Consider the following 27,730-nt stretch of genomic DNA (forward strand, 5'->3'; position numbering starts at 1 on the left):
ATGTAGGTAGGGATGAGGAAACCAGAAACCACTCATGTTTAGCAACAGCACATAGCTATCTTACTTAGTGGTAACAGGACACAATGTCCTGCGGCACAGAAATAAATTTAGAAATAGAGTACTTTTTCTCCACAAACAAGTAAGAGTGTTTTCCATTACTTCTATTATATGAATTGTAGAGGGTGACAATTCAATACATGTATAGACTAAAATCTTGTTTCTACAATGTTCACTTTGTTCAAACCCAATGTATTTTGCATCGTGCAAGTTTACTTTTTATTACATTGGTCAGACTAAATGTGAATAATGTTTTTATTTCAGAACAAACAACAGAATTAACCCCACATAGAAATCTTAGCTGCATCACGTGAAGTAATCCAGCCCACTTGCTTAGAAAGTACAGTTTGCAGGGCCTGCTCCCGCACACGTGCTGGTGCATTCAATCTGTTCACCAGCCTTTCCCAACACACCTACCTGCACACTCGAGACTTTTCCTCACACCAGCACAAGCAACCATTTAATTGGAAGACGCGTAAGCACTTGCAAAATTGCTCATTTTGAGAATTTTTTTTATATGGATCCACCTGAATGCTTGAAAAAGGTAACACAGGTATCAATAGTTTTATGGAAAGGAAATATTGCACTTGGTAAAACTCTGGCCAGAAAGATTCAAGTAGAGTCCTCCAGCTGTAAGTGAGGTTATGGCATGATAACACTTTACATTCTGTGCTGAGTTGAATAACTGGTTTTGAAGCAATGGTGTTTCGAGTGTTGTTTTCTTTTTCATAGAAAATGATAAAAGTTCAACTATTGGCCTTCAAAGGTTCTGTTAATCTCTGTTTTAGAAAAGTGTTCAGAAGTGGGGCAGAACAGTATTGTGGAAATGACTCCTAATACTAAAAATTTTCGAAGAATTAGAAATCTGTTGTTATCGGGCCACAATGAACTGCTATGTGCCTGAATACTACACCACTAAAGTCAAAGAATTTATTTTCTATTGTCTCTCGTGTTGAGGTCTGACAACCAATGCTATTATATAAAAACATACAGAACTGTTTAGCAGAATCATTTATTTTTGCTGAAAAATCAAGTAAACAAATTGGTGTGCAATGACTATGTTGATAGATAAGGGAACTTCAGAAATAGAATGTCATTATAATTATGGGTATAATATTAATTGACATAATTAGAATTATTATTAAATATATTTAATTAGCGTTACAGAAACAAGCAGATGAGATCTTAAAGGTTCTGCAGTGAAATCACAGTGAAACTTGCTCTGTGTGTGTAGGTCCTTTCCATGCCCCCTCCCAAAGAGTGTTACACTCAAAACTGGCTTTGATATTCTAGTCCAACTTATCAGACATCCATCAGCTAGCACTTTTAGCTATGGAAAAGTAAAATAAACAGGAATATCAGCACAGCAGTAGTATTATATGACAAACACAGAATAATATATTCATTAATGTTGACTTAGTTGAGAGATGTGATAGCTCACTTGGAGCTATCACAAAGTCCGAGCAAAACTACATTTCTGTCTTTAGCAAGACCTTGTTCTAGGGGATTTCAGGGGACAGGGAAGAAGGGAACTGGCAAAATGGATTTGCTGTATGAATGCAACCAGGGAAATAAGGCAGAAATAAAGCTTCATTAAACTCAAGCCAGTTACTAAAATAGAGGATAGTGATAATACCAAGTTGCCCCAGTGTCTTGTAGTAGCTTTCTGACATCTTGTGTTACAAGTCTAACAACTTACAATGGTGTCCCACTACCTCAAACTCCCCATAGGCCAGCTGCACCCCACTGCACAAGACTCTGGAAAGACACAGTGCCAAACGTGCCACTGAGGGAGAACATGTCAAACTTGGTCTGAGCTGTCTCCACTGGCTGCCCACACGTATTCAGGTCTGTACTCTTGCACTTGAGCAGTGTACATATGTGCAAGGAAAAGGATACTAAAAGGCAAAATACTGCTAAGCTTTCAACAGTCAAGAGATGGACTTGATTGTAAGAAAAGCTGTCATGATGAAGAAATGATCCAATACATCTATTCATGTATTTATGCCAAGAGGATCTGTGGATGGCACTTGAAACTTTGTAAAAAGTCATTTCAGCACTGTGTCTGTGTGTACACACGTGAGTTTGTAAGTTATGTGTGCATTCATGCATAATGCATACACATTTAGTCATAGATGTGGAATAGAGTGTGACCTAGGGAAGTTACTTCAGTTCCAGCTGAGTTTCCTAAAAAACTGAAGCCATACATATTTGCCTACTCTAGTGGGAATACTTTAAGCATATAGAGAAAAGATATAAAGATATAGCCCATTAAAAAAAAACCAAACTAAAAGTGAAATTTAAAAGAATACGCTGTCTAACCATGTGAATACAAAAGTTATATCCATATTTAGTTTCTTAATTTTATTAGATAACTGCATGTTAGAGAATCACATCAGCACAACGGTAAAAACCACTGAGAAAAAACCAGCCCTTTGTTGTGACAAAAGCATCCTTCTGAAAACAGGGAGAACAATTTTCTTTCCCTTTTGTACATACATATGGAAACCTCCTTGAAGCGCTACAGCAGAGAGTCAACTCAGAGTATTCATTTTTATTGTTTATAACACAGGCAGAAAAGCAGGATCAATGCCCCTAATGAAGTCAAATGCATCATGAAGAAAACAAATATTCTCAGAAGGGCCTAAAAAATGCCTCCTCTTAAACGCCTCAACCAAAAACGAAACAAATGCAAATGGGTTGCAAAAAAGAGTTTTGGAGCCTTCCCACTATCCACTTAAGAACAGAAAACCTTTACCTGCAAATAATACTCTTGTTCAACAACATGTAACCCATCAAAGGCACTCAGAACATAAACGTCTTTTTTCTGCTTCTCTGTAATCTTATAACTCAGGTGGCAACAGAGGTTCTGCTGGCAAAAGGCACGATTGCCCTCAGGTTCAGTGAGCTCCATGGAGGAGAAGAGATCATGGTAAATGACCCCACTGAAACTATGGTTGTTTGATGGAAGCTGTTTGATGGAAGCTGTTTGATGCTACCGGCATACAACTTCAAGTTAACAGCAGCAGTATAGCCAGGAGACAGTTGTGGGTGTGAACTCACTTCTGTCACCAAAAGATGATCATTTTCCATTTCTGTATTGTAATAATATGCTCTTGGACCATCTGGGGCAAAAATATCACTGCCTGCAAACACAACACTTGGAAGCTTTTAATCTGAAAGCAAGTGTATGGGACAAGTAAGTAGTCTTCACTAATTACACATGTGCCAAATGTTATTCTAATGTTTACCAGATTGCTGTGAAACTTAGGCAAACTGGTAAACTTAGGCCTTCACAGACTACAATCCTAACCTAAAAAGCTTTTTTTGCAATCAATGGAAAGTAGACCAAACTCTGATGTTTCATCTATTATAAGTAACAAGTCAAGTGTGCCAATTAGAAGGTTCAACAGAAGAAGCCCCCGAGACTAACCCTATAGCTCAGGAACCGAGTGTGAAGGAAGAGACAAAAAGATGGTTATAAAACATGTTCTAACCTGTCACAGTGAGACAAAGCTCAACTCGATTGCTTCACTCAGTATAAGTGAACATGTGTTCAAACGCAGACACTTTCTTACCCTCTGTCAGAAAATGTTGAGTGTGCAAGAGTGAACAGTGAGCTAATATCAAGACAATGCACCAGCCCAAAACACTTTGCCTATGAAGCAGTTTTTAGCAAGTAACATCACTGTACTTGAGCACCCACCCTCTTCACTAGACCTGCCTCCCTGTCATTTCTACCTCTTCCCAGAGATCAAGTTGATGTTCAAAGGAACCCATTTTCTATTGGTAGAAGAGGTGAAGCAAAAATGATGGATATCCTCAATGGCCTTTCAGAAAACAATCTATGGAATTGCTTTGAACATTGGCAGCATGGTATGCAGCTGCATGCCAACTCAGAAGGAAACTATTTTGAAGGTGATCACAGGTGATTTTCTTAATTTGTTAAATAAAAAGAAGTACAGGCACAGCCTTGGGAGTTCTGTGTTGTATGCCATTACAAATGATTTAAGGAGCTAAACCTATACGTTCCTTATTGAGTTTAGCTGCATTAGACATCAGTATTACTGTCAAGTCAGAAAAATTCTGTAAGGGAAAGATATTACTAAAAGTCACATCTTTATGCAAGCTCTTTACATAAATACCTTACTCTTTGAAGCCCAGAGTAAAACTTATCCATAAAAAATATTAATTGTATGACACAGGGTCATCAACTAACAAATAAAGAAATGACCCATACCTGCTTTTATCTGGAAAGCAAAGTTTAGAGCTACATTTTAGCAACACCAGGAAATTTCTTTCACTTCTGCAAGCACATGACCACAAAACTTGTGCTTGACTTCCAGTATCCACTCAGGAAAAATATACATTGAAAACAGAGCCCGCGAAGAAAACCTGTCACAAGGTCTCCAGCCCGGAAGTAATGTTTGTAGGACTCACAAGTACGTTTTCCAGAGTCACATTACCACCTAGTGGAGAAAAAAGGTTTGGGCTTTCACATGACCAAAACATACATAAACACTAGGGGTATAGAAGCTGAAGAATCACTTCCATAAACTCTCAGGAGTGTAATTTAACAAATAACTAAAGGTTTCCTAATCAACTTAAGCATTTCTGAGTTCTTCACGTATCACATTTTGATTTTGTTCTTATCCGTACAAGCTTTCTTGTCCTAATCCTGTTGACATGTGTATGCATGCCTAAAGCTGACAGAAATTTCTGCTCAGGTCAACTGCGCTACATAAATACAAAAGTTGCCCATGGGACCAAGATCAATTAGAGTAATATCACATTACCTGTCATACCTAAAGTGGAGTTGTGTGTATCTGCTGAAAGAAAGCTGACACCCACTTCCACGGCCCATGCTGAGTGAAACTGGACAGCTGACAACAGTGGAAGATGTTACCCCAAGCAGTTAGGAACAGAATGGTGTCAATCTGAAATCTGCTTGCCAAGACCACAGCTGGGTCATGATAGAGGATATCTGCAGAAGTAGCCAAAGGATGTATTGAAAGTCACAAATCCTAGATCCTTGGGGTAATAAAACCGTTTCTCTGTCACAAAAAGATTGTACCATTCATGTAGAGGAAGGAATGGATTAAAAAAAAAAATTAGTAAAGAAATCAAACAATTTAAATCAGACTAATATTGAATATAATACTCGTTCACTTAAATAAAAATGATGGAGAACACATTTTGTGAACTTGTTATATTTTAGTTTCGAAAAGGAGAATTCATACCACTGCAAGGAGTCAAGCACAATACCCATTACCTATGGTTTTGCTTTATACCAGTGAAGGGATTTGTTTACTTAGCAAGAGTTTCAGACATTGATGTTTTAGTATCTCATGTGTTACCTCCTAACGAGAAGCAGTAAAAGTAGAAGGCTTATTGAGTTTTAATTAATTTAATTTAATTACTTGCTATTAAATTCAGAATAGCAGGAATGAAGATACCTTAAGGCAATGACTTTCACCTGCTCTCTGTCACCTGCTCTATAACAACTGTGTGCAAATACATCTAAGCCCGGGAAGCAGCCTGTTTCACAGTTTTAATCACCGAAGGATCATACACTTCATGAACACTGAAAAATCCTCTTACCTTGTGATAACGAGCCAACAGTCTTCTGAGTCAAAGACAATGTTGGTATTGTACTGATAGTGCTTGGGTCACTAGAATTACACAGCTTCTTGTCTCTCATATTTGCAACCACATAGATGGAGTTATTCCTTGCCAGACAGCTCAGTCTTCCCAGCACTGGTGAGGCAGTAAACCTAAGAAGAAAAGAAACAGAATATCAAAAACAGTCAATCCATAAAAATGCTGACACTAAGAGTGATAGGTTTGTCGTATCTAACATGAGGCTGTTGTTTTCTGCTATTCAACAGAAGGCAGCAGTTTTGTGCTTCAGAGTGTGCTGAACCTCACTACGTGAGGAACATAGGGGTTTCCTTCTGGTGAAAGTGAATCTTTGCACCTTCAAGTCTCCTTTCTGCTGCCAGCACGTGCTACAGCTTTGATGTTAAATCAACACATGGGTATATTTCAGCCATTCTTCAGCTCTCCATTTGGCTGCTGTGCTGAAGTAGCTTAGGATTTGTTCCTTATATGCTGTGTTTTGTTATCTTTCACCAAAAACTGCAGCTTCAAAAAATGGTACAATTTATTAAGGAAAATAACAGAAGAACTACCACATCATGAATCAAAAATATAAATTTGAAGTTGTGCAGCACGTCCTTTTGGTAGTAGCTGTCATTTCATTGACAAGTCTTCCGGATATCATTTTATACAACTTGAAGGAATACATTACCAAAATATTCTCTAAGTTCTGTTTTTTCTTTTTAACAAACACCAATCTTTATGAGCGTACTAAAATAAAAATAATTAGTGAGAAAAAATAACAGGAAAAAATGATGTTGTCTGAAGCTATTTATGGCAATACTTGATGTCTATTCTGCCTTGATTTCACAGCAGTTATTCCAAGTCATTTAAAACTATCAACAATGGCTCCTAAAGGCAGCAGGTTTCCTCACTGGACTGGTCCTCTGTGCCCAGCAGGGGTAATACCTTTCAAGATCAGCACATGGAATCCAGTCCACCTGTGGGTCTGGGATATCCTCAGGACAAGTGTATATTGTTTCCCTTGTGAAAACCCAGCCATAAATGCCATCTTCAGGAGTCACAATGATATGGGCACCCTGGTACCAACATACAACCCCAACAAACATAATTAAGAAAACGAATAAATGGCTACTATTTACCAAAACAAATATGTCGAACTTTGTCACAATATCTGTCTGGCTGCTTCTTTGATGGCTGCTTCCAAAAATGCCATATTTTTGTCCATCAGCATCAAGGCCTCCTCAGGAGAAACTGGCACTTCAGCATCCTCTGACAAGACCACGTTGTGCTCATAGACAGCTGCACCATAGCTGTCCAGGGCACAGGTCTCCAGAGCAGACAGCTCCAAAAGCACAGCAGAGGCACAAGCTTTAGAAAGCCCCATGTCTGGTATCTGGAAGTCACCCAAGAGGATGATCAGGGGCACTCAAGGACAAGGCGCTTTAAAGGGGGAAGTCTTGCACAAACCTGGGAATTCCCAATTGGCAGAAAGCCGACACCAGGAGATGCAATCACCTTGCCTGGAACATATTACAAGATCAAAGGCGAAAGAGCCACCAGCACTGAGCAATTCTGCCTTACGCCACTGGCAGGGAAGTCACCACTGTGCTGCAGCCAAAGAAACACATTGTCTGCCAGATCTGCGAATGACTCAGGTGTAGCATTGCTGTAGTAATGCAGTTCAAGGTAAGTTGAGGTCACAGCAGTCAAAGTTTGGGAAATCTGAGCAAAGACCAGCACAGACACATTCCTGCTCAGACTCAAGGATGCGGAGTGCAGGCAGGGCTGCAGGACACAGGCAGATGGCTCCGAGCTTGGTGTTGCCACATGGGCACTGTCTATGCCACCCCAGCTCAGGGCTGCTTCCAATCAGCCGAGTGTAATTTGGCTATACCTGGCCCAGTCCTTACTTATCGCAGCTTCACAGATTGTACAACTGTTTTAGTAACAGGAGATGAGTATTTAAACCTGCCACTACATGAGATAAGCACAATATTAGCCAGGGGATGGCTGAGCTTCCCATAGGAGATTACACTACTTTGCATTAACTGTGTGTTCCAGGATTCCTGGATAATCATGTTAGGGGAAATTGCTTCTGAGTCAATTTGAAAACCAAACCTAGGATTCCTCTTCAAGTTTCTTTTGCTTCCATTGTGTACATAAAAGAATGAAGAGAGGAGATGTGTTGCCAGAGAACTACAGGGCTTAGTTAAGCCTGTCTAGTTTCTGCCGGATTTCTGGTGAAGGTCACACATTGCAGGACGGCTCATAAATTCAATGGCATTTATGCTCGTATTGGTAATACCAGCACCAGTCAGATAATCATTCCACAAAGAGATTGGCTATTGCCAGGATGTTCCCAGGGGAAGCCTGCCCTTTGTTACCTGGATGCTTCTCAGTTCAGCTGGATACCAGAGCAATTTTTCATACTAGCACCCCAAAACGGGCTCTGGCAGAGAAAGAAGTATTTCTTATACAAATTCCAGTAGTTATGAGAGAAACAGATTGGGAACTGACTTTTTCTGATGAGCATGTGAAGGACACGAGAAGTTTTCTTTCCTGTTGTTGGAAAATAGCAGCCCTACACTTTTGAGTTGCAATCAGCACAAATATTCCAGCTGGCATATATTGGTAAAATAGGTCTCACATACACGTTGAATCTTCATATATACTACAGACATACATATGTCTGTGCATACGTATACGCACATGCACACACAATTCCAAGTCTCCTCCAGGACTGAAGATCAGTTAGTTCAGTGTGGAGACACTAAGTCTTCTCTTCACTTACCTTTGCCTCCCATCTTCAGGTGTTTTCAAGATAATATTAAATGCTGGTAGACACAAATTATTTTAGACTCTTGTTGCCTTAAGAAAATTAGGAAAAAAGTTGCTTTATTTAAAACAATATTGTGCTTAATGCTTTTCATTTCAAATTTTGTTTCAACATTTTATGTTATCAGTTAAAGTATTACAAGATAATGAACTTTCTTTAAAAAAATATAGAAAATCATGGTAGTAAAATAGTAGCTTTACCCAAGAATAATATACAGCACGCTCAAGTATAGAAACCAGGCATTTGAAAACACACCTCTTCACATAGAGTGGTGCACCGTATACAGAATGCAATTAAATAGGCAGACATCTGAGGGTTACTCATCACTTCAGCCAATCCACATGATGACTTACAAAAGAAAGGCAGTCAGTGTTCAGTGTTGCAAAACAGTTGCAGCTACAACTAAACCACAACTGGTTGTCCACTAAGGGATCGTGTATCCCAGCTCCAGAATAATGAAACACTATTAAATCCACTCATCTCAACACTAAGTTAAACCACAATAGAAAATGGAGAATTGAAAGTTTGTCTGGCTATGTGTCACTGCCCATCAGATGAGTTGTTTCTTCGTTATTACCAGGAGGATTTTGCCGGCTGGAACTCGAACTGTTTTCACAAGGAAAAGAGCAAGAGGGAAGAAACACGTTTAATATTTTGTAGATACATCTATGTAACACCAACATTATAGCAAAAAAGCCACACTTTATGTGGAAAGAGCTATGTGAATCACTGGACATGTACAATTGCTTTCACACCTATAAATTCACAGAATCACAGTTTGGGTTGGATGGGACCTTTAGACGTCACCTAGTCAAACCCCCTTGCAAAAAGCAGGGACATCTCCAACTAGATCAGGTTGCTCAGAGCTAAGTCCCACCTGACCTTGACTGTTTCCAGGGACTGGGCATCTACCACCTATCCAGGCAACATGTTCCAGTGTTTCACCACCCCCATTAGAAAAAATGTTTTCCTCATATATGGTCTGCATCTACCCTCCTTCAGTGTAAAACTATCACCCTTTGCTCCATCACAACAGGTTTGACTAAAAAAGTCTGTTCCCATGTTTCTTATAAACCCCTTCTAAGTACTGAAAGGATGGGACATTCTTGGAACATTCTCTTTTTCCAGGCCAAACAACCCCAACTCTTTCAGCTTTTCCTCACAGGAGAGGTGCTCCAGCCCTTTAATCATCTTTGTGGCCCTCCTCTGGACTTGCTCCAAGAAGTTCACGTCTTTTCTGTGCCGAGGACTCCAAAACTGGACACAGTACTACAGGTGGGGTCTCACCAGAGCGGAGGAGAGCAGCACAATCAGCTCCCTTCACCTGCTGGCTGCGTTTCTTTTGATGCAGCCTGGGATATGGTTGGCTTTCTGGGCTGTGAGAGCACAATGTTGACTCACGTTGAACTTTTCACCCACTAGTACCCCAAGTCCTTCTTGGCAGGGCTGCTCTCAATTGGTCCATCCCTCTGCCTGTGCTGATAGCAGGGGTTGCCCCTACCCATGTGCAGAACCATGCACTGGTCTTTGTTGAACCTGATAATGTTCATATGGGCCCACTTTACAAGCTTGTCCAGGTTTCTCTGGATGGCATCTTGTCCCTCAGGTGTCTCAAACACACCACTCAGCTTCGAGTCATCTGCAAATTTACTGAGGGCATGCTTGATCCCGCTGTCTATGTCACTGATGAGGATATTAAACAGCACTGGTCCCAATATGGGCCTCTAAGGGACACCACTTGCCACTGATCTCTATCTGGACATTAAGCTATTGACTACTACTCTTTGGATGCGAGCATCTAGCCAATTCCGGCTCACAGACACCCTTCTGAAAGAACTGTCAGCAGGGTTTACTCGTTAATACCTCAGTTCTGTTGCTTGTATAGAAAATGCATTGCTCAGTTTAGGTCAGTAGGGATTCAGGAAAGCATACAGACAAAGTATTTAAGCAATATTTTTACTACTCATGTTTGTATTCATTATCAATTCAGTAGTGAAGAAAAATAGAAGCAGAGCTTTCAAAGGTTTCTCTTATATGGCTGCAGGTAAAATAAAGAATAGGTATCTCAGCATACCTTCTCCTTGTTGCCTCAGTGATATAGAATATTCCAGCCACAAGACCCTTTGAGGAAACAGTGAGTTACAATTGTAATAATAATAATAACCTTATGCAACAGCTCACAATTGCAATAGATATAAAACTCAAAAAATGTGTATTCACTTACAGTTAACAGTGCCAATCCTCCTTGGATGGCTGAGGCCCATTCAAAACCCAGCTTTTCATTTAGATATCCTCCTAGAGTGGGACCTACAAATGCCCTGCAATAAATCAAAAGGAGGTATTGGAATCCCATATGAAAAAAAAGTAACATATCATATTGTCAGAGAACCTTTTTATTTTGGTTTGTGGCCTTCCTCCTTCAATTCTCTATCCTTTGTCAACAAAGAGATTGTCTTCCACAGACCTAATCTTCCTATAATCCTCAATGAAGATTAATTCTTTGCTTGCCCTGGCCCCAATAATCCTGTCTAGTTACCTCCTTACCTGGAAATGGCAATCACATCAGAAAGTTGAAAGCTCTTTTCTGTATCCGGAATGGCTTAGAGGCTCCACTAAGGACCACGTTTGAATAGGGCATCTACACAGACCACTTCTACCACACAAGAAATTTAAACTCACATCCCTCAAAACGTAAACCTTCCAAACTTCAAGACAAAAGACTGATGGATATAGGCATATGGGGAACCACATGATGACAAACGCAGTCACTGCAAGGTTGAGCTGTATGTAACTGCCTGGCACTTTTCATGTCTGTTTAAGAATGTCAAGAAAGGTTATGCAACTGCTGTCTCTTTATGAAAGGTCTCATGTGATATTATCCCCTACTAGAGAAAGGGACAAAATTGCATAAAACTAGAAAAAATTCCTGGAACCAAGTTACGTAATAAAATCATGTGTGATAATAGCATTAAAAAAACAGGGGTTTGTAACATTGTACTACCTATATCTGTGCTAAATCCTATGTCAAATAAACAGGACAGCTAGAACTTCAGTTAGGTTGGGAAAGATGGCACAAATGTGTACCACTGAAACCCACTTGCAGTCGCAGAGGACTACAAGGACAGATGAAAAAAAGTCCTGGAAGTGGCTCTCAGTAGGGCGACTCTGTCTCAGTAGGGAGACTCACTTCTCACTGAATGACAACTCTGAAGGGTCACTCAGTCAGTAGTGCCTTTCAATCATTTCTGTGACAACATATGGGTCATAAACACAGACACACTCCTAAGCTTCACAAACACAGAACTTAAATAATGGCTGTCTCTGAAAGACAAGATTCTACCCTAAGCTGCCCCATACTAAAGGAAGGAATGTGGAAAATAAAAAAGGTGGAACAGAATTAGTCAGGAGCAGATATCTTCTAGCTCGTTTCATGTGGGCAGACTTTGTAGAAAATTAGGGTCCACGACTCCCTATTAAGGATTAAGTATCTTGGTTTGTGACAAAGAAAATGATCCCGCAGAAGTGCAAGATAACACCCACTTAATCATTGCAGCTTTTTAATAGCAGGGCAATACATTTCAAGGAAGACAAGTTCAGTTGTCCCTTTGATGTACAAAAAGCTTTGGTTTCACATGTCCACCAAACTCCTGTTTAGAAAGAACCTTTTGAATCAAGGTCAACACAATGACTGCAACGCAAAACTTCAGTTGTAATTCAGCAGGCTTTCATGTGGTGATAGTGTAGAACAACCGAACACTCAGAGCTTACAAAAAGGCAACTGTATACATACCCAAGAGACCACATGGCATTGAAGAGTCCAGACACCAGTCCCAGCAGACTCAGACCTTCTTCAAATCCATTCTCACTGCAGAAAGACAGACCACTTGGAGTAGTACAACACATTATTGTGTCTCAGTTTATAGCCTTCCCCTGCAAAGTTCCTTCCCTCATTTTCACTTACACACAATATAAATAGTTAACAAGAATCATGTCTGTTTACCCTGTACTTCCTCCTTCGTTGCCTCTCTGGAAGATTGCAGTGCTACTTCTCATTTCTGATGTCTTCTAAGTGAGATTCCTAACATCACACCGTTGCTCACTCCCTGTGTTTCATATGGCAAGTGTAAAACAGTGCGTGTAAGAATAAAAGACCTTGTTCCAGGAGGAACATATTAATAAAGAGTAAATCAAGACTCTTTTAGGTCATTACTGCCAAGCCACATCACAGAACTTGTACTTTGAGCAAGTACGTCCCCTGTAGATACAGCTGTTAAAGCAAATACAGTCTGAAAATCTGGTCAAAACTTCTCACTATTAGTTGTCCTCAGAAGCTGAAATAAATCCTCTGTATATGAAACCACACACAGGTTGCCCCATGCTATAAGATGTAAAGTCTGACAGACTTCAGTGTGTTCATAGGTACACATTTACAAGATCATATTTGGAGTATAACAACTAGTAAGACAAAAAAAGGTAGTGGAAGCATTAAAGAGTTACTTGCTACCTTTGTCCGAAAAAGAGGGGAGAAAGCCCCACCAAAATCCCACTTTATATTCACCTCTGAAAATTAGTTGCAGTTTCCAATTGCCAGTAACATAAAAAGATGTGTTGGACTGAGTTACTTACTGTGCACAGTGCAGTACCTCTGGAAACAATGGGATAGCACTCATGCCAAGGGAAAAGCCAATCAAAACCAGCATTAGCACAAACATCCACAGCTGACTGAAAAAAAAGCCATTTAAAAGAAGTTAGCTGCTGAAGACTCTCTTCAAGTAAGTGCCCTATTTAGGGCTGTTATATCAGCTTTCCATGACTGACCAGAAAATTATGTTTCTTGAACCCCAAAATAGTTGTAATTTAATTGAACACTAAGAGTTGAAAATACAGTTCTATATTTAAAAAAAAAACTTTATAAAAGAACTTGAAAATCCTGTGCTCAAATTAAATATTTCCTTATCAAACACAATTCATTTTAAGAGAGGCACATAGACAAGAGGTACACAGACGAGCTTAACTCATACACCCAAGCTTCAGACTTGGTTTGTTGCACAAGTGAAGGATTTGCAGCTAAAATCCTGTAGCCTAATATATTTTACCCAAATACAGCTGGCTAAAGAAAAGAATGAAGAAGATGTTATCGATTTCTTTTTATCACCAGATCAAACATATAATCTCACCAATTTCAGATGTACAATCTTCTTTAAGAATTAGAAGCCTAGGATGAAGGAGTTCACTAATACTGCACATTAGCAAGCTAATCATCATCTTTAAGAGAGTATATAACCAATCACAAAAGGACTGTACAGCTGCTTTGTAAACGTAGCAGTGTTTTGTTGTGAATCAACTTCAGAGATATGTTAGTGCAGTGTTCAGGTGCAAGAGACATTGTCTTTATTTAGCCAGCTGAAAACAAAACTATAATCTGGCATTTTCCTTAGCAAGCTAGAGAGAGAGAGAGAAGAAAAATCAACACTGCTGCACAGCCATGCAAACAAAACCCATAGTTACAAACACTGATGAAATAAGAGAAAATAGAAAATTAGACAAAAGAGAATTTTGTTCTGCTTTACTGGAAATTATAGAATCATATAATCAATAATGTTGGAAAAGATCTCTAAGATCATTAAGCCCAACTGTCAGCCCAACACCACCATGCCTACTAATCTATATCCCAAAGTGCCACATCTACATGCTTTTTGAACACCTTTGGTGATGGAGACTCCACCACTTCCCTGGGCAGCCTGATACAATGCTTGACCACTCTTTCAGTAAAGAAATTTTCCTAGCATTCAGTCTAAATATCCCCTGGCACAACTTGAGGCCATTTCCTCCTATCACTAGTCACTTGGGAAAAGAGACCAATACCCACCTTGCTACAATGTCCTTTCAGGTAGTTGCAGAGAGCAAGAAGGTCTCCCCTCAGCCTCTTCTCCAGGCTAAACAGACCCAGTTCCCTCAGCTGCTCTTTGTAAGACTTGTTCTCCAGCCCCCTCACCAGCTTCGTTGTCCTCCCCTGGACGTGCTTCAGCACCTCAGTGTCCTAGTAGCGAGGAGCTCAAAACTGAACACAATATTAGAGGTGCAGCCTCACCAGTGATGAGTAGAGGGGAACAACCACTTCCCTGCTCTGGCTGGCCACACCATTTTTGACACAAGCCAGCAGCTTGGCTGCCTGAGTACACTGCTGGTTCATGTTCAGATGGCTGCTGACCAACACCCCCAACTCCTTCTCTACCAGGCAGCTTTCCAGCTATTCTTTCCAAGCCTGTAACATTGCATGGGATTGCTGTGACTGAAGTGCAGGACCCAGCACTTTGCCTTGTTAAACCTCATACAACTGACCTCAGCCCATCAATCCAGCCCATCCAGATCCCTCTGCAGAGCCTTTCCACTCTCGAGCTGATCAACACTCCTGCCTAAGTTGGTGTCATCTGCAAACTTATTGAAGAAGCACTCAATCTCCTTATCCAGATCCATTGATAAAGATATTAAACATGACTGGACCCAACACTGAGCACTGAGGAACATCACTTATGATCTGCTGCCAACTAGATTTCTCTCCATTCAGCACAACTATCTGGGCTTGGCCACCCAGTCAGCTTTTCACTCAAAGAGTACACTTGTCTAAGCCATGAGCTGCCAGCTTCTCTAAGAGAATCCTGTGGGAAACAGTGTCAAAGGCTTTACTAAAGTCCAGGTAAGTGACATCCACAGCCTTTCCCTCATCCACTAGGTGGGTCACCTGGTCATAGAAGGACCTCCCCCCCAACAAGTCCCGGCAAAAGCTCCCTGTTCAGCCAGGCCACAGAATTGGGAAGAAAGGAAAACAAAAAGCAGCATTCTTCCCATCACACACATTAACATGAACAAACATAGTAACAAATATAGCAAAAAGTAAAGGAAAAGGATCTATTTTATGAAGATAAACAACCTCCATTTTAAAACGCTTCCACTGCTTTACATTCATAGCCTTATGTTAGAAGCTAAGAAAATGCTTTTTCATAGTCAGAGGTGCTAATTGTAGACTTGTGGACATACACGACTATGGTCGTGATAGCTGTCACAGAAACAGGGCATAAGGGGGCAAGTTCAAGACGAGGCAGTTCTGTACCTTTCAATGTGCAGTACAGGAGCAGGTCCTAACATGAAAAAGCACAGTGCTGTTATTAGGCCTCCAGATACCAGCAACCACTTCCTGAGGTACTATGAAAGAAAAGGAAGAGGTATGTAATTTAAAGATTTGAATTTGCAATACAACTATTTTGTCTGTCCTAATACCACTCTTCATCTCCTGAAAAGTAGTGCTCCTTTAGAGACCATCATTAGACACAAACTGGGAATTCACAATTTCTCTGCCAGTTCTGAACCCCATCAAGAAACACAGAATGTATGCTTCCTCGCCACCAATGCAACCACTGGCAGCAGCTGCTTAATACAGAGATTGCTTCAGGATACTGAGTAACAGTGCTTCTCTATTAGCAAAGTCTCTACTATAAGGAATATCGTATAGCATTGCATATAATTCTCATGTAGAAAACCCATTATTAGTTTGTGTTGCAAAAAACACAGTGTCAGAAAACTGGCACTGTCCTTTACGCACAGCATTCTAAGTGTAGGTTTTCTTGATCAGTTAGCAGTGGCTGCCACTGACTGTGCTGATCTAATTTGGATATTATACTCAATACAGCTAACCAGAATAACTTTACTCCTCTTTTCAAAAGCTGTTGAAAGTTACACGTGGTTGAAACCATAGATAATTAGGACATGTTTTCCCACTATACACTCAATATGGGCTGGGAACAGATTGTGCTTAGTCCACTGGAAAAGCTCAACACATTTCAGCTACAGGATACTTGTCTGACATCCTTTACTATTTTAGACATTACCCGGACACAGCAAAAGAGACCTTCACGTTGGCAGTATTCAGAACACAAGGTCTTGAAACACAGATTCTTTTACAGAACCAGATCTATGCCCATCTCTTCAACATGGGGAGTCCTCCAGTTTTGACTAAATGCACAGAGTGCTTTACTAACCCTGCACAAACAGTAGGGTAACACTCACTGGCAGTTTGTCACTTAGGAGTCCGAGGAGGGGAGAAGACAGGGCATATGAGAGAGCCAAACCAAGGAATACCAAGCCGACATAACCAGCCGAGAGTTTGAACTATGGAAAGGAAGACGAATAAAATAAAACATCAGAACATATACTCTACAGTCATTAAAGGACAATCTAAGAATTACTGTTTAGATCAAAATACTTAAATGCACGATTTTAAGTATTTTACTGATACCATATAGATGTATTTCAAGTACTTAATGGAGTCAGCTGACTTACAGTTCCCTTCCACATCCATTTCTAAGCATGGAGAGGAAACATCTCTGTACTCTGTACACAACGGTACTCCTAAATAATCTCAGGAGGAAACACTATGCTGTGTCCCTACACTGGTACACTGGATTCTAACATAATATCTGGCATATTTGAAATAGACACCTCAGATCCTGACATTCAGAGGGATATAGTCTTTACCTCTCCAGTCTTTAGTTTTATTTCCACTTAGAAAAGCATAAGCGCCCTAGTCATCCACTGTTAATCAGTGCATCTTAAATGTAAGCAGTGCTGTAAAACAACCCTGGCTTTTCAACTAAAGGAGGATTTTTACAAGAATGAGTAAGAGGCTTTTTGCAAATGCCCAGAGGTCTACGCACCCCTAATGCAGTCACATTTCTGTATTGAAACAAAATGTGTAATGAACCAAAAGCATACTCGTCTCAAATAAGTGCTTTAACTCCAGTTAGAAGGTATTCCAAGATGTTTCTTGTGGCATGAACTCCACAAATATTCACTATTTCCTTGCTGTATGCAAGCACATGATAATAACTCTAATTTAGTAGTTAGAATATCTGCCAAGAAGGCTACGATGCTTTCACAGCAAGTTATCTGTTAGCACAGAGCAGACAGAAAGCAAACAGACACACCAGCATGCAATATTCTACAGTGGAATAATTACAGATCCCTCCTGGGAGATGGAAGATGTATATTCACTTATGGAACAGGTTAGCATCAAATCTTCTTCACCCTGGATGAGTGCTCTAAGTACTGGACTAGACAGACAAAAGGTAGGAGCACAACAACCTGCATAATGCTAAACCACTCAAAAAGCAATGCTTAATTTCACAGAGGAACAGAATCTTGAACTGTTTACTTCAAATTCATTACCTTAAACACCATGGGGAAGATAAACAAATAAATAAAATTAAGTGGGAAACAACTAACTAAATAAATACTAAATAAATAAAACGGCCTTTTTAATAAATGAGTGTTGAAGTCAGTTAGCAGGCTACATAGTTGCTCTCATTTTAATTTTGACATTGCTGTTAAAGAAAGCAGAGCTGTTCAATCTTGTATGCAAAACCAAGCGTCCACATCACAAAATATAACACCATTATATTGCAGTTTTACAGAATGTGCTTTCAGAAAGGAGGAAAAAAGTCGCTCATTTAAAAGAAAAACAGCTGCTATGCCCTGTTCAGAGAAGGTACTCTGCAGCTGACAGTCAATTAAGTGGAAAAAGGACATTTTTAAAGACCTTACACTTCCTCATTCTCAAAGCTACCAAGATCCAGAAAGAACAGATGATGTCAATACCATCATTTTTCAGTACTGTGGAAATCAAGTTATTTGGAAATCATATTATTAACAGATAACTACAGCAGTGTAGTTGGATAAGGCTTAATTTCATTACGATATTTAAACCACATTTATAACCAGTCATTTACTCTTTAGCAACTCAAAAATTTCCTGCATGCTAACAGGACTTACCTTCTTTAGGACAAATAGAGACATTGTGGGATCCAAAAAGCCCAAGCATGCACTTAGAGAAAATATAGTAAGACAGAGCATTAAGACTTTAGGCAGAAGAATGAGCTTCCAAAAGGAGTCCTTGCTAGGCGTTGAATCTGTTTCAAGACAAAAAGTGGGGAAATCGCATTATTTTCAGCAGCATAAACTGGTTTAGAAAATAAATTAGTATTTCCCTTTTTCTAGGCCTACTACTCATTATCTAACAAACGAAAGTCAAGAGTAGACTATCATGCAATATACCATTTTTGTATTTAAAAAGACCCAAAATTTGACAGGTGAATAAAAGAAGAGAAGTAAACAACTTAAGACTCTGGCATTGCAAATCCCCAGCTTAAAAAACCCAAATGCATATAGTATTCATAACTATGTAAAAATATGGTTACTTCTCCACTAGCCCTCATATAATGAATATCTCATGGATATGTCTGAAAACAGCATGCACACATGCATGAACCATTCATGTGCAATCAGAGAAGCACGCTTTGAAAATAAAATAAAATAAAAAGATGGCTATTTACCAGTTGAAATCTCTCTGAATTTTTAAGCAACTAGTCATTTGGGTCTCCTGCATGTTCAGTTTATACTCTAGACAGGAAACTTCTTTCAGATGTCATTTCTAAGACAAGCTCCCTTCCCGATGCTGTTGGTGCTTTAATAGTTGAATATGGTCTCAAAGCATACATAGAACTAAATGTTCATTCATTAGCATCCACCAGCTCAGAGCTGACATATATTAATGTGGTTTCAGACTGTCTAGTAATATCACGACTCCATCCAATTTCAGAGCTTGGGAAGGTGTGGGGGGAAACCCAGCAGTAGCAGCACATGATTAATCACAGTAATTTTCTTCTAAAAGCATATATATTAAGTTGTTCTCCAAGATTTTAATGTTTAAGAGTAAAACATATTTAAAATGTAAAGTTACTAGTTTTTAATAAAAGCTAGAAATAGAACTGTAACCTTGTAGTTACAATCCCGTGTGAAAACTTATCTTTAAGTCTTACTTTCTATCCAAAGCAGGACCATCTAAAGTTTAATCAAATTTATATGACCTCCACCACTTTAGTTAAACCCCTCATTTATTATGTTTAGCATTCTTTCATGTAAATAAGATCCTGCATCATTCATTACAAATAAACCCTTTTTGTTCTCCCTGTAATTCTTCTTCCCCTCTGTTTCCCCTCAAACATGTTAAATTCTTTTGTTTTAGGCAAAATCGATCTCCAGCTTTTCTTCAATGACAAGATGATACAAAGAAGACAAAACTAATCCTTTACAAGCCCTGAAGCTAAACAGACAAAAGAAAACAAAAATTTATCTCAGATCACTTCCACACAGAGCTCCTAGTGTTTGCAGAGACAAGCATTAGATGTTGGATTTATTCCAGGCCATCTGCACGCCTGATCAAGATAATAAATTAATTCAGCTGGAGCTTTGCTATCTGAGTTGTATCAGACCTCAGAAACTAATATTTCTCTAAAACGTATTTATATGCATGAGAAATTAAGGTGTGTGAAGGATACAGGAAGAAGGGTGCTTACCATACGTTGGTAAAATGCACATATTCACGGGCACCAAGACCAAGACTAAGCATCCCAGTGTAATGAAAGGGACCTCATAACCAAACGATTGATACAAAAAGCCACCCAAAGGTGAGCCGAGCACCAGTCCAAGTCCTGTAAAAATTTCAAGGCTGCCCTAAAGGATGAAAAAGAAAGCAAGAAACAAAACCCAAAACATTGAGAAACTCTAGTGTAACAATAAAAGCAACTGAAAAAGAAAAAGCTACTGCATGACTAAGGGGCTAGTACAGACCTTCATAAAGTGGCAAGAGGAATTTCACCACTGTCTACAAGACAGCACTTTCTTTGCTTCACTATGGGGGAAACATCTGTGTGGCAGCATAAGCCACTATGCTGTCACCCAACACATCCCAGTCCTGAGGCAATGCAAATGCTCTATTGGTGGAAAGAATCTCTAAGTCAGCTTGGGCTAGAGTGATCATCTATCTCACCTCACAGTTACACTCCAGCCTGAGGGGGACGACCCAAATAAGCCTACTTGGATGCGTAGCTATCTCGTGGGATGAAGCACATGTGCTGAGTTAAAGCTTCCTCTCTGTAACAGATTGTTTGGATTCACTAACTAGGGGCAGGAAATAACAGTGAAAATTCAATGGGCATAAGTCAGATTAATTTGGCTAGAATTCAATAATATGGCATCTTCTATATTTTTTTTTCAAAATAACAATGTAACAGTTACACTTAAATCTTGTGTTACTACGCCACAGTCACCACTGTCAACATCTGTCTCAAAACTTGACTAATCAGTGCTCAGACCACCCCCTTCTAGCAAATAACAGCTAGTGGTGATAATTGCCCGCAGTTAAAGTCTTGGTAACTTCTGGGACCCAGAAAGATAGCACAGAGATTCATCCATATCTTTAATTTTACTGATACAAGTCAAAGTGGTCAAATGGTCTCAAAGAAGGCACGGTCAGCAAGAGATAAGTTCCTTACTTTAGATCAGCCTAGGGTCCGACCATTTTCCTTTCCTAGGAAAGGAAATAACTACTAACAGCATGACTAGCAAGTCCTCAAAATTAGTTCTAGATGGATTTGAGACATTTTGGTAAAATTCAACATATGCTCATGAATTAACACAGCTGCATCCAAATAATGCTTTTGCTTGTGTTGCTCACCAACCATAAAAAAATATTTCTGATTGGTGAGACTTCAGTTCAAATCAGGCTGTACATCATATAATCATTTTAAGTTAATAAGCTATTGCAGGGTGAGGGAGATGAGGCATTGCATTATTACAGATAAGGGGAGGATAAAGTAAATCTGATATTGTAAGAAAAGTGATATTGCTTATGTTCTGAAGTTTATACCTCTTGACAGAATCATTTTGAGAGATACTGAACTTCACACTTTTACAATGCTGACATGCCTACATTTATTTAACTTCCTCATACATTCTCTAGGTTACCCAACGGGTGAAATGCTGGCTGAAAACTTAACAAAAGGGGAAGGAGAGGAAACTGGTTTTCAATATCTAGCACTGTCAAGAAAACCTATGGAAAGGCTAAAAATCTCTCATTCACTCCTTTAGGCTCTACGATTTTACCACACGATGCACCTTGCTTCAATTAATCAGCTTTTCCTCCTGCCTCTGCCACTACCACGAGCAGAGGTCACAGTAACAAGAACTCTCCATCATGCCCGTTTAATGACAGTAAGTCTAAATGAATTAATTTGAAAAGCTTTTATTCTCATGAAGAATAAGATGTTAGAGTACATAATATGGCAAACAGACCAATATTTAAAAGTGATCTGTCTTCTGGCAGCACTCTCCCTAGATTTTAAACAAGGGCAGCTACCAAGCCACAGCTTGTGTAGCATTTCTGATTGTGGTTTTGAGGTGACCATCACCACACACTGCTTTCAGCTACACATCATATTTGAATTGAAACCAGAATTAATTGAAAAAGAGAAAGAAAAAGCAGCATTTTATTAAATAAAAAACCCTCTTTTTTCCATAGCATTCTTAAAAATGAGTAAATAAAGGTCAAAATGAATCACTGATAATCAGAAATAGTGTCCTCCAGATTACAAGAAATTCTAGCTCTTGTCTTCTAATACATATTTTTATCAATAGATTAGAAGAGTGAAACCAAAACTGTTTCCAGTTTTGCGTCTTTCAGTCGTTTAAATCAACACTATTTAAATGAACTAATTAAATTTATTCAACCAATCCACATGGATTCTTACCATTCATATAGGAGTAATCACTAAAAGCTGTATTAGTGATTCAATAGACTGATTTCAACTGAAGAGGTAATTACTTCAATCAATACTTAGTGGTCTTCAAAAGATAAAACAGCTAATACATACTGCTTAAATTATATCTAATTGGAGTTTTGCTAAGGTCTGAGCTTGTTCCAGGACTGTGATTCAGGGATACAATCATTACGTGATGATTTCAAATATGCCTGCATATGAGACAGCAGATTTTCTCCTCCTGGTTTTAGACTGCCTACTGGCAACTTATCATATTGTGAGTACTCAGCTGTAACACTGTTTTTTGTACTTACCAGGACAGTAGCTATATTATTGGGAAATGCCTTTGCAAGGATTGAAAACGATGCTGTCATTGCTGCTGCAAAACCTATTGCATCCATTGCTCTTACTAAAAAGCAGAAACCAATGAACATCGGTCCACTTGGCACCTTGTCCAGCATTCTGAAAAAAAGCCAAACAGTACACACATCCCTCAGGGTGCAGCAAGTCATCTACTAAAGGCCTTGAAGCATCATTTCTTACACATTAAAGGATACAGTTATAAGACGCTCAATGCTTCCTGTTACCATGTCTTTTTGAATCACATTACTGAAGTCATTCAAAGTCTGCCAAACTATTTCTGGCAACTTTCTCCTTTTCCCCTTTGTTTGGTGGTGAAAAGAGTATGAAAAGCCTGTGAAAAACTCCAATACTATAGTCTATTGTATTTCATAGCTTCTCCAAGCAACTGTGCAAGGAGTCTGATGCAATGAGTTACAACTACCTAATAAAAGCTTCTGTCACTGTTAATAAAACTTATTTTGCTAAAATGAGTGGCTTAGCCTCTTCATCAGCCAGTCAAAGCTTCTCATGTGCACTCAGTATTTTTAGGAATAGTATAATTAAAACATTATGCATAAATAGTTCCCTTATTGCTGCACTGTCACAGACTTTTTGCTGTTCATCAACTATGCTAGTTATTCAAATGCGTATAACCTTCCTCCTTTGCTTTCAAAGTACTAAACAGGCTTTGAAACCTACTGAAAAGGAGAAGTTCTACTTTACAAGGGAAAGACAAAAAGTAAAGATGCAAAAAGTCAGGTGACCTAAACAACATCTGAAAGATGCCCAACAGTTTCCAGTTCTGTTTTGTGTCTAGTCTTTCATAGGGGTGAAAATTATTAGAAGACCTATGCAACAAAACCAACCAACAAAAATTACTCACCCAAACAGAATAGTCACACATCCCGAAACAAACATCCCTGCCACAAACATGAATTTTGCTCCAATCTGTGTAAGCTGTAAAATAGCATTTTTGCATGTTATTATTTCAAGTCTAGATCAAAAATCTTTCAAAGTTACTGTTAAGAAATCAAAACATTATGGACACTTTATAGCATATCTGACTAGAAGATCTGGAGACGCTGCTCCTGTCGATGTGCCTTCATGTAATACTGAACCTAAAAATATTCTAAACGGTTAAGTGACTTAACCCAGTTTTCAGAATGGTAAGACAATGGTACAGTTAACTATTTCACGCCTCAGCTTCTGCAGAGCAGTAGGTTATAGCAGCATTCCTCATTATAAGCAGACAGAGAGCAATACATTCCCTATCCATCATTGTCAGTCATGCCAAATCAGCAGTATCTGCCATGTATATGGCTCAGAAGAGTCAAGAGAAGCTGATTTTAAAGCAAATTTATCACAACATCTAATAGCACAAAGATTTGGCATAGGAAGCACAGTAGATTCAGGCTTCCCCATTCATTACAAGGGAAAAGACCCCACCTTACTTCATTTCAGACTCCATCACCAGAGTAAAGGACCATGAGAGGCATGTCATAAAGCTAACTCAATCCCATAACAAAGTACATCTGAGTTTCTAATTCCATGCTGTAACTTCCCCTAAGGGCAGCAGGTATTTCAGACACTGTTCTTGTTCAGGCCTGGACAAAGTCCCTAAGTTTCAGCCATTATTGCTAAAGCCTGTACATTGTTGAGTTTCACTGAAACTCTTAGAAATTCTGATTATTGACTGTCCACCTCTTGGTGTTCACTTCAACCCTCTGCATTCACTCTCTTGCTCTCTTGCAAAGTACTCGTGGAGGGTTGTGCCATAGTTGAATGACATCACAGGCACCGAGACTGGACTTATCAATGGCACCTTCCTGGCATCTTGATGAGCCACCTCACCACCAGAGAAAATCATTCACCATGGGGTCAGCAAAGAGACTGCCCAGCCAAAGAAACAGAAGACTGTGAAACTGCAGCAGCCCCAACTTAGGGGATGATCCTGAGCCCTAGCCAAAAATACAGAGGCAGTGGTGCTCCATCATATAAATAAGCAAACTGTTACAGAATTTTTCGTAATTTCTCCAGCATGATAAAAATTCCGAATCTGGGAAAACTGAAGCCGCAAGAACTGGAGACATTTATCTCATATTGATGTATAATAAGGTGGAAGGGGAAACAGTGTTAAACAGCAGAGTCATAATAGGAGGAAATGTTAAGAAAAAGACAACATACCAGAAAAGAAGAAGGGGTGCAGCTAACTAAAGAAAAAGAAAACAAAACAAAATACCTTAAGAACATCGCCAAAAGCAAACAGAACATTTAAGTAAGTGCAATAAACAAAATGGGGAAACGGAGAAACAGAATAGAAAATTGTAACAGCAAGGAGAATTGATCAGCAGAAGTAAACAGAACAGTTAACCTGAGAAACTACGTCTGCCACCCTATCCTACCCTCAATAACTGCAAAACAGTAATTTTTAAATTGTAATGACAAGACCTAGATTAGATTCAGACTGCCTGGACAGATTCCAGTTGCTCCATACACAAGCAAGCAGGAGTACAACCTAAGAGACACCGCTTTTCTCAGTCTTAGAGAACTGTCTCCAGGTATCAACCTGTGTCATCACAGAAAGAAGTTACAGCTTCAACTATACTTACATAATTCCCCAAGATTAAAGACGTCAAGAAATTGACCAAAGCAAAACATCCAAAAATCAGGCCAGTTATGGTATTACTGGCACCTTTTTTTTCTGCCTGTAAAAAAGATCATAATTGAGTAAAGAGAGATGAATAACATTCATACATTGCACATTTTTTTTAAATTGCCTATCAAGTAATTTCCTTTCTCAAAGGCAACAGGGGCTCGTAAGGTAACAAAACAGCAATTTAAACTGTTCCACTTCTACTTAAGCTATTTGTAATCAAGGGAAAAGCAACAGTCATTCTTCAATGCATAGAACACTGTACTGTTTGCCGAACTAGCTAGCAGGCAACCAGCCTTTATAAAGGTGGCTTCAGCTGGTGTAAAACAGAGTGAACTATAAAGCTTTGATCCCTTGCACGACGAGAGGGCAGTGAGCAGATACCTGTTATCATCACTGAATCACGCCTTTGCAAAACACACAACAGGCAAACTTCTGACTTATCCAACTGGAAAAATACAATTCCTTGGGTACCAGCAGTGCACATCAGAGTATTCACCAGAAAAAATAATCTTAACATTTCTTTGCTAATATTTGGGAACAACTTGGTCGTGAGAGAAATGAAATCCTGCTGCAAAGGCACCAAATTTTTTTTTCCCATCTCATATTTACCTGCATTCACTCAATATAAGCAGACAGTTTTTCACCCTCCCGTTGCTAGGCAAGGCAGTTTAACATAGGATGAGTTAACAAAAAGGTATCTATAAATAAAAAGTCATTGAGTGACTAAGGCACTGACAGACAAGTTGGGAGGACATGGCCATAGTTATAAATTCAGCTCTACTAACAAACCACTGCACAACACTGGGTAAAAAATTATTTCATTTCTCAAAGCATATGTTTATACTTCTATCTCATATCGTTAGTTTCCTGTCTTCCCCACAGCCCCAAGGAAAATGTAATTAGTCCACGAACAGGATCCAGGTCACCATTACATATGCTGTAATCTTTTTTAGCCAGCATGAGGCTATCACTATGAATTCCCACAACCGAAAAGTCTTAACTCAGGGCTTGCAGCCAGCTATAAAGGTGCCAGATGTTCAAGATAACGTTTAAAGTGTCAACATGCAAAAAAACACCCTAAATAGTAGCTGGCTGAATTTGCTATTTACCTCCGTAGGAAAAAAAGGTCCCAGAATTGAGTAGCATAACATTGAGCTGAAGTTTACTGAAGCTGTCGCAGCCAAGATAAATAGCTGTTCTCTGGTAAGCCTTCCTGATTCCTCACCAAGTGGTTCTGGCACATCATCTTCTGAGAAAGGAAAGAAGGAGGAAAGGAAAGAAGGAGGAAAGGAAAGAAGGAGGAAAGGAAAGGAAAGGAAAGGAAAGGAAAGGAAAGGAAAGGAAAGGAAAGGAAAGGAAAGGAAAGGAAAGGAAAGGAAAGGAAAGGAAAGGAAAGGAAAGGAAAGGAAAGGAAAGGAAAGGAGGAAAGGAAAAAAAATAGCATTACAAACTGACAGAAGGAATTACAACTTGTACATTGAAATTCGCACAAAACTTCTACCCTTTCGGCTCTGGGTGATTAAACCAAGTCTTGCTGCTTCTTCCTCACACGGGAGCGCAGCCTTCGCCGTATGGACAGCGCTTCCCCCACTGCGCCGCTCAGACCATCCCGACCCCCGGGAAGCAGAACCCGACCCCGGGGAGCAGAACCCGACCCCGGGGAGCAGAACCCGATCCCCGGGGAGCAGAACCCGACCCCGGGGAGCAGAACCCACCCGCCGCCTGCCCCAGCGTAGCCCCCGGCCCCCGCACCTGGGGGCCGCTCGCCGCCCTCCGCGCGGCTGCCCATGGGGAGCGAGCGTCGTCCCGCAATGGCCGGCGCGGTGCCTCGCCGCCCCGGCCGCCGCCACTGAGCATGCTCGGTCGCGGGAACGGGCTGCCGCGTCCCGCGGCCGCTGGCCGGAGCCACGCCACGAGCGGGGTGCGCCCCCCGGGCCGGGCCACACGGGGGAGGCGCCCAGGAGGCGGCAGCAGCCGGACTTTGGGCAGTCGGATAATCGCCTGCCGGGTTGTAGGCACATCTGGCCCCGAGGAACTGCTCACTTACTGCTTTCAAAGGCTTGTAGTGATAAGGCTGGAGCAATGGGTATAAACTGGAGAGGAGCAGATTTAGGCTTGATGTAAGGAAGAATTTCTTCACCATGAGAATGGCGAGACACTGGCACAGGTTGCCCAGGGATGGCTGCCCCATCCCTGGAGGTGTTCAAGGCCAGGTTGGATGGGGCCTTGGGCAGCCTGATCTAGTGGGACGTGTCCCTGCCCATGGCAGGGGGGTTGGAACTGGATGATCTTTAAGGTCCCTTCCGACCCAAACTATTCTATGATTCTATGATTCTGTGATTCTACTTACTGGAGTGGATACAAGTGTGACATGGAGCTGATGCACTGGGCTTCAACACGAGCTGGACTTGATGATCCTTGTGGGTCCCTTCCAACTCAGGACATTCTGTGATTCTATGACAGGTTACAGGTGAAGAAAACTGAAGAGGTGGCAGAAGAAGATGAATACAACTGTACCTCACCTGGACACTGGAAAGATCATAGAATCGTAGAGTCATAGACCGGTTT

The 27,730-nt window shown here is 40.2% G+C and overlaps 2 protein-coding genes across 3 annotated transcripts; both read right to left on the reverse strand.

Moving 5' to 3' along the window:
• Positions 1–88: 88 nt before the first annotated feature.
• On the reverse strand, positions 89–7,923 carry LOC104058238 (pantetheinase-like). Its single transcript, XM_054061818.1, is given in 11 exon segments — positions 89–1,938; positions 2,816–3,025; positions 3,028–3,203; positions 4,854–4,958; positions 4,961–5,043; positions 5,045–5,131; positions 5,660–5,684; positions 5,687–5,728; positions 5,731–5,831; positions 6,625–6,759; positions 6,855–7,923. Coding segments are annotated over 11 exon segments (1,338 nt in total). The 5' UTR covers positions 7,064–7,923; the 3' UTR covers positions 89–1,773.
• Positions 7,924–8,597: 674 nt separating this feature from the next.
• On the reverse strand, positions 8,598–27,070 carry SLC18B1 (solute carrier family 18 member B1). Of its 2 annotated transcripts, XM_054061816.1 has the most exons (14): positions 26,915–27,070; positions 26,272–26,411; positions 25,116–25,211; positions 23,390–23,463; positions 22,479–22,626; positions 19,924–20,080; positions 18,341–18,477; positions 16,580–16,681; positions 15,627–15,718; positions 13,142–13,237; positions 12,306–12,380; positions 10,740–10,833; positions 10,590–10,636; positions 8,598–9,121 (listed from the first exon to the last, which is right to left on the reverse strand). In XM_054061816.1, the coding sequence occupies exons 1-14, from the start codon at positions 26,949–26,951 to the stop codon at positions 9,049–9,051; spliced, it is 1,368 nt and encodes a 455-aa protein (XP_053917791.1). In that variant the 5' UTR covers positions 26,952–27,070; the 3' UTR covers positions 8,598–9,048. The 2 variants fall into 2 exon arrangements, with proteins under 2 accessions (XP_053917791.1, XP_053917792.1); XM_054061817.1 differs by lacking the exon at positions 10,590–10,636.
• Between the last annotated feature and the right edge of the window lie 660 nt (positions 27,071–27,730).

This window comes from Cuculus canorus, chromosome 3 (assembly GCF_017976375.1).
Source record: "Cuculus canorus isolate bCucCan1 chromosome 3, bCucCan1.pri, whole genome shotgun sequence".
Lineage (NCBI taxonomy): Eukaryota > Metazoa > Chordata > Aves > Cuculiformes > Cuculidae > Cuculus > Cuculus canorus.

Excerpts from the sequence above, each read along its gene's own strand:
- SLC18B1 (XM_054061816.1), bottom strand. The coding sequence starts at position 26,951 with ATGGGCAGCCGCGCGGAGGGCGGCGAGCGGCCCCCAG. Across the intron at positions 26,412-26,914 it reads GGGCGGCGAGCGGCCCCCAG|AAGATGATGTGCCAGAACCA; the intron begins GTGCGGGGGCCG and ends TTCCTTTCTCAG. Across the intron at positions 13,238-15,626 it reads CCTGTACTGCACATTGAAAG|TCAGCTGTGGATGTTTGTGC; the intron begins GTACAGAACTGC and ends CTTTTTTTTCAG.